Source organism: Cebus imitator, unplaced genomic scaffold, assembly GCF_001604975.1.
Source record: "Cebus imitator isolate Cc_AM_T3 unplaced genomic scaffold, Cebus_imitator-1.0 Scaffold499, whole genome shotgun sequence".
NCBI classification, from domain to species: Eukaryota; Metazoa; Chordata; class Mammalia; order Primates; family Cebidae; genus Cebus; species Cebus imitator.
Window position 1 is genome coordinate 909710 of NW_016107814.1, and position 7008 is coordinate 916717.

The 7008-nt window shown below is 44.4% G+C and overlaps 1 protein-coding gene across 5 annotated transcripts in view; it reads left to right on the top strand.

Annotated features, from left to right (window-relative positions):
• SLC25A16 (solute carrier family 25 member 16) overlaps nucleotides 1–7008 on the top strand; it is a 63882-nt gene that overhangs the window by 27963 nt on the left and 28911 nt on the right. For 4 of the 5 annotated variants that reach the window (XM_037733202.1, XM_037733201.1, XM_017513693.2 and 1 more), the window contains exon 3: nucleotides 4103–4236. In XM_037733202.1, the coding sequence (XP_037589130.1) occupies nucleotides 4174–4236 (63 nt within the window). In that variant the 5' untranslated portion in view covers nucleotides 4103–4173. Of the gene's footprint in view, nucleotides 1–4083; nucleotides 4237–7008 lie in introns of all 5 variants that reach the window. The other variant, XM_017513692.2, reaches the window with a different exon arrangement.

Consider the following 7008-nt stretch of genomic DNA (forward strand, 5'->3'; position numbering starts at 1 on the left):
GGTTTCACCATGTTGACCAGGATGGTCTCGATCTCTTGACCTCGTGATCCACCCGCCTCGGCCTCCCAAAGTGCTGGGATTACAGGCTTGAGCCACCGCGCCCGGCCTTTGTTATTATTTTTTAAGATGGGGTTTCACCATCATGGCCAGGCTGGTCTTGAACTCCTGACCTCAAGTGATCCACCCACCTCGGCCTCCCAAAGTGCTAGGATAATAGGCGTGAGCCACGGCGCCCAGCCACAATAAAAATATTTTAAGTAATAACATAAGAAACATATGTAGATCTACAATAGCGCTTTGGAAATAAACATTGTCAGTGTAGTTGACACCCCCATGGCACCTCTACTTTATCATTAGCCTTCCTTATGTCTGCTAGGTAATCATTGTTCTAAATTTGATCACCCTTTAATTGTTACAAATACTTCTTTTTTTTTTTTTTTGAGATGGAGTCTCGCTCTTGTTACCCAGGCTGGAGTGCAATGGCGCCATCTCGGCCCACTGCAACCTCCGTCTCCTGGGTTCAGGCAGTTCTCCTGCCTCAGCCTCCTGTCTACTTTAGCTTCTTATAAAAAGTGTGACATTACTTCCAAGGCATCAAAGACTTATTTTTATTTTGTCTTTTATTTTAGTAAACTTTTTTGGTTTTTGGTATCAGGGTCTTATTCTGTCACCCCAGCTGGATAACAGTGTTACGATCACAGCTCACTGCAGCCTGTACCTCCTGGGCCCAAGCTATCTTCCTGCCTCAGCCTCCTGAATAGCTGGGACTACAGGCGAGCTCCACCAAGCAGAGCTAACTTTTTTTTTCTTTGAGATGGAGTCTCATTCTGTCGCCCAGGCTGGAGTGCATTGGCAAGATCTCCGCTCACTGCAACCTCCGCCTCCCAGGTTCAAATGATTATCCTGCTTCAGCCTACCTAGTAGCTGGGACTACAGGCGTATGCCATCATGCCCAGCTGATGTTTTGTATTTTCAGTAGAGACAGGGTTTCACCGTGTTACCCAGGATAGTCTATCTCCTGACCTCATGATCCGCCTGCCTCCGCCTTCCAAATTGCTGGGATTACAGCTGTGAGCCATTGCACCTGGCCACAGAGCTAACTTTGAAGTTTTTTCTGTAGAGACAATGTCTCACTATGTTGTCTTGGTTGGTGTCAAATTCCTGGGCTCAAGCTATTCTCGCACCTTGGCCCTCCAAAGTGCTCAGATTATTGGCATGAACCACTGTGCATGACCGTACTTCTTATTTTTATTTTATTTATTTTATTTTTTTGAGATGGAGTCTTGCTGTGTTGCCTAGGGTGGAGTGCAATGGCGTGATCTCAGCTCACTGTAACCTCTGCCTCCTAGTTTCAAGCGATTCTCCTGCCTTAGCCTCCCAGGTAGCTGGGATTACTGGCATGTGCCAGCACAGTGGCTAATTTTTGTATTTTTAGTAGAGGTGGGGTTTCACCATGTTGGCCAAGCTGGTCTCGAACTCCTGACCTCGGGTGATCCACCCGCCTCGGCCACCTAAAGTTCTGGGATTACAGGCGTGAGCCACTGTGCCTGGCCATACTTATTTTAAATTAAAATTATTTTGGTCATATTATAAGGAAGGAGTATATTTAAAATTTCTCCTGGTCCCAATTTGTTTTGTTTTTTTGAGATAGAGTTTCACCCTTGTTGTCCAGGCTGGAGTGCGGTGGTGTGATCTCAGCTCACTGCAACTTCCAACACCTGGCTTCAAACAGTTCTCCTGCTTCCGCCTCCCCAGTAGCTGGGATTACAGGTACCCGCCACCATGTCCAGCTAATTTTTCTTTGTAGTAGAGACAGCGTTTTACCATGTTGGTCAGGCTGGTCTCGAACCACTGACCTTAAGTGATCTGCTGCCTCTGTCTCCCAAGTGCTGGAATTACAGACATGAGCCACAGCACCTGGCCCCTTTTTTAGAAGTGCTGTATCTGTCAGGTGCGGTGTCTCACGCCTGTAATCTCAGCACTTTTGGGAGGCTGAGGCGGGTGGATCATGAGGTCAGGAGATTGAGATCATCCTGGCCAACATGGTGAAACCCTGTCTCTACTAAAAATACAAAAATTAGCTGGGCGTGGTGATGCATGCCTTCCATGTACTCATGAGGCTGAGTAGGAGAATCGTTGAACCCAGGAGGTGGAGGTTGCCGTGACCCAGATCACGCCACTGCTCTCCAGCCTAGCGACAGAGCGAGACTCTAAAAAAAAAATTTTTTTGACAATAAAATCATTTTTTTTTGTTGTTGTTATTATTATTATTATTATTATTTTTTTTTTTTGAGACGGAGTTTCACTCATGTTACCCAGGCTGGAGTGCAATGGCACGATCTCGGCTCACCGCAACCTCCGCCTCCTGGGTTCAGGCAATTCTCCTGCCTCAGCCTCCTGAGTAGCTGGGATTACAGGCACGCACCACCATGCCCAGCTAATTTTTTGTATTTTTAGTAGAGACGGGGTTTCACCATGTTGACCAGGATGGTCTCGATCTCTTGACCTCGTGATCCACCCGCCTCGGCCTCCCAAAGTGCTGGGATTACAGGCTTGAGCCACCGCGCCCGGCCTTTGTTATTATTTTTTAAGATGGGGTTTCACCATCATGGCCAGGCTGGTCTTGAACTCCTGACCTCAAGTGATCCACCCACCTCGGCCTCCCAAAGTGCTAGGATAATAGGCGTGAGCCACGGCGCCCAGCCACAATAAAAATATTTTAAGTAATAACATAAGAAACATATGTAGATCTACAATAGCGCTTTGGAAATAAACATTGTCAGTGTAGTTGACACCCCCATGGCACCTCTACTTTATCATTAGCCTTCCTTATGTCTGCTAGGTAATCATTGTTCTAAATTTGATCACCCTTTAATTGTTACAAATACTTCTTTTTTTTTTTTTTTTTTTTGAGATGGGGTTTCACCATGTTGGCCAGGTTGGTCTCGCACTGCTGACCTCAGGTGATCTGCCCGCCTCGGCCTCCCAAAGTGCTGGGATTACAAGCGTGAGCCACCGTACCCGGCCATTACAAACATTTTTGAATCAAATTAAATAGGACTTAACCTTTGTTTCTGGTTCCAGCAAGAGGAAGTTTTTTTTTTTTTTTCCCCCACCCCCGGCCGCCGCGTCTTCCCTGCAGATCGGGAGGAGAAGAGGTAGCCAGGTGGAAGTTTTAATAGAATTCTTTTTTTAAAGCTTCCTGTTACTCTCCTATCCATATTTTGTATCTTCTGTTCTCTTGATGAATTGACACTTTTATTGGTATGAGCTGTTCTTTGTGTTGTTAGAGTCGTGCATTTTACTTTTTACATATGTCATAAACTCCAGAATTCATTACCATAATTTTTGTTCAAACAAGCAATTATCTTTTTTGTTAATTTGTTTTTTTGAGATGGAGTTTTACTGTATCACCCAGGCTGGAGTGCAGTGGCGGGATCTTGGCTCGCTGCAACCTCTGCCTCCTGGGTTCAAGCAATTCTCCTGCTTCAGCCTCCTGAGTAGCTGGGATTACAGGCCCAGGACACCATGCCTGCCTAACTTTTGTTATTTTTAGTAGAGACAGGGTTTTACCATGTTGCCCAAATTCCTGACCACAGGTGATCCACCTGCCTTGGCCTCCCAAAGTGCGGGGATTACAGGTGTGAGCCACTGTGCCTGGCCAGAATTCTTAACAAAATGTTAGTCCATTTATATATCTGCTTATTATAAAATACTTTTGGGATATATCTTTTGGATGTTAATAAGTACCTACAATTTATCCTTCCAGATAGATTGTCTTCAGTACAAACGTGGACATTGCATATATTTCTGTTGTTAATATTTTAGATTGCTATAGTTTAATATAACTTGCTGTAGTTACAAATCAAATTTGCTATAATTTGTAGTTGTTTCTACGGTAGGTTTTATATTACATGAGGTGTGTTTATATTATTTGGATATATGATGTATTTTTAGTAGGTTTAACTGTTGTATAGAAATTACTATTCATGTAATCCTTCAAGCAAAATTATCCCGAGTGATGGCACAATTATCTTTGTCTGTAATTATCACAGATTTAGATAATTTTCTCTTTTTTAACAGCATTTTTCTTCAAAAACAGGAGTATTTTCTGCATTGTTTGCTGTTCCCCGAAAAGAAGGATTCCTTGGGTTGTATAAAGGAAATGGTGCAATGATGATTCGAATCTTTCCCTATGGCGCAATCCAGTTTATGGCATTTGAGCATTATAAAACGGTAAACTTTGATCTTTTCTCTTTTGCATTCTTGAATATTATGCATGCTTGACCAGGCATTTGCTTTGGACATTTAAAAATACATAAAAGTTTCATAGTTTTAAAAAGTTAAATTTTTTTTTTTAAATTCTTGAGACCGAATCTCGCTGCCCAGGCTGGAGTGCAATGGCATGATCTTGGCTCACTGCAACCTGTGCCTCCTGAGTTCAAGTGATTCTCCTGCCTCAGCCTCCTGAGTGACTGGTATTATAGGCCTGTGCCACCATGCCTGACGAATTTTGTATTTTTAGTAGAGATGGGGTTTTGCCATCTTGGCCAGGCTGGTCTTGAACTCCTAGCCTCAAGTGATCCTGTTCTTTCAAAGTGTTGTGATTACAGGCGTGAGCCATGGTACCAGGCCAAAAAGTTAGTTTTAATAAATGGATACAGTAATGCTTTCTTAAAGGAATAAGACTTGTGATAGCTTAAGATTTTAAATATAACTTGTCTTTGGAGTTACTAATTCCAGAATTGTTAGTAATTTATGAGTAAATTATTTATTTACTGAGATGGAATTTCACTCTTGTTGCCCAGGCTGAACTGCAATGGCATGATCTTAGCTCACTGCAGCCTCTGCCTCCCAGGTTCTTACAAGCATGCACCACCATGCCCGGCTAATTTTGTATTTTTAGTAGAGGCAGAGTCATCATCTTGGTCAGGCTGGTCTGGAACTCCTGACCTTAGGTGATCCACCTGCCCTGGCCTCCCAAAATGCTGCGATTACCAGTGTGAGCCACCTCGCCCAGCTGAATAAATCCTTTTTTATTTTTTATTATTATTATTTTAAATAGGGGGTTTCACCATGATGGCCAGGCTGGTCTTGAATTCCTGACCTCAGGTGATCCACCCACCTTGGCCTCCCAAAGTGCTAGGATTACAGGCGTGAGCCACCATGCCCAGCCCCAGCTGAGTAAATTCTTTATGTTCATTCTTTTTTTGCAGTGGCGCAATCTCAGCTCACTGCAGCCTCAACCTCATGGGCTCAAAAAATTGTCCCACTTCAGCCTCCTGAGTAATTGGCACTAGCAGCACTAGCGGTAGTGCCACTACCCCAGGCTAATTTTTTTTTCTTTTTCAGTGGTGGAGTGGAGGCCTGGCTATTTAAAAAAAAATTTTTTTTTGTAGACATGGGGTCTCACTGTGTTACCTATCAATCTCCTGGGCTCAAGTCATCCTTGGGCCTTAGCCTTTTTTTTTTCTTTTCGAGCAGGAGTCTCCCTCTGTTGCTTAGGCTGGAGTGCAGTGGTGGGATCTCGGCTCACTGCAACCTCCATCTCCCAGGTTCAGGCAATTCTCCTGCCTCAGCCTCCTGAGTAGCTGGGATTATGGGCGTGTGCTACCATGCCCAGCTAATTTTTGTATTTCTTTTTTTTTTTTTTTGAGACGGAGTTTCGCTCTTGTTACCCAGGCTGGAGTGCAATGGCATGATCTCGGCTCACCGCAACCTCCGCCTCCTGGGTTCAGGCAATTCTCCTGCCTCAGCCTCCTGAGTAGCTGGGACTACAGGCACGTGCCACCATGCCCAGCTAATGTTTTGTAGTTGTAGTAGAGATGGGGTTTCACCATGTTGACCAGGATGGTCTCGATCTCTTGACCTCGTGATCCACCCGCCTTGGCCTCCCAAAGTGCTGGGATTACAGGCTTGAGCCACCGCGCCCGGCCTAATTTTTGTATTTCTTGTAGAGATGGGGTTTCACCATATTGGTCAGGCTGCTTTTGAACTGCCAACCTTGTCATCTGCCCATCTCGGCCTCCCAGAGTGCTGGGACTACAGGCGTGAGCCACTGCACCCACCTGGGCCTCAGCCTTTACTGTGTTGTTACTCAATTGTAGGAGAGGAACACTGTGGCTTTGGATTTTCTTATTAAATAAAACAGCAAAACTGTATTGTGAAAATCTGTTTTGGAATAATGCAGTAAGTTGTTAGCTTTTTGTAGCCTACTCATTCATTAAGCTTCTCTTGTCAGACTGAGTGAATGTTTATCCTGTCCAACATTATCTCAACACAGAAAGGAGAGTTTCAGTAGGTATCTTAGTATGAAGAATAAGCAGCAGAGATGGGAACAACATTCTAAGCTAGTCAGCCAGAGAGAATTGATGCCATTTGTATATCAAGACTTCATTGGCTCTAGTAGCATTAAAAAAAAAAAAATATGCCGGGGGTGGTGGCTCATGCCTGTAATCCTGGCACTTTGGGAGGCTGAGGCGGGTGGATCTCCTCTGGTCAGGAATTTCAGACCAGCCTGAAAACCTTGTCTACTAAAAAATAAAAAATTAGCTGGGCATAGTAGCTTGCACCTGTAGTTCCAGCTACTTGGGAGGTTGAGGCAGAAGAATGGCTTGGACCCAGGAGGCAGAGGTTGCAGTAAGCCAAGATTTTGCCACTGCACTTCAGCCTGGACAACAGAATGAGACTCCATCTCAAAAACAAACCCCCAAAAACAAAAAAAACCTGGCATTTTATTCATATTCCCCAGTCACTTGTTAGTGCTTGTGGTCCTTAATACAAAGTATCATATATTTAGCAATTCAAAGCTAGCTTGCTTCTGCAGAAGTGCAAAATATTAAAGCAGAGACTATAGAGGAAATAACGCTTTGTGCTATGATATAACACTGCCAGGCCGGGCGCGGTGGCTCACGCCTGTAATCCCAGCACTTTGGGAGGCCGAGGCGGGTGGATCACGAGGTCAAGAGATCGAGACCATCCTGGTCAACATGGTGAAACCCCATCTCT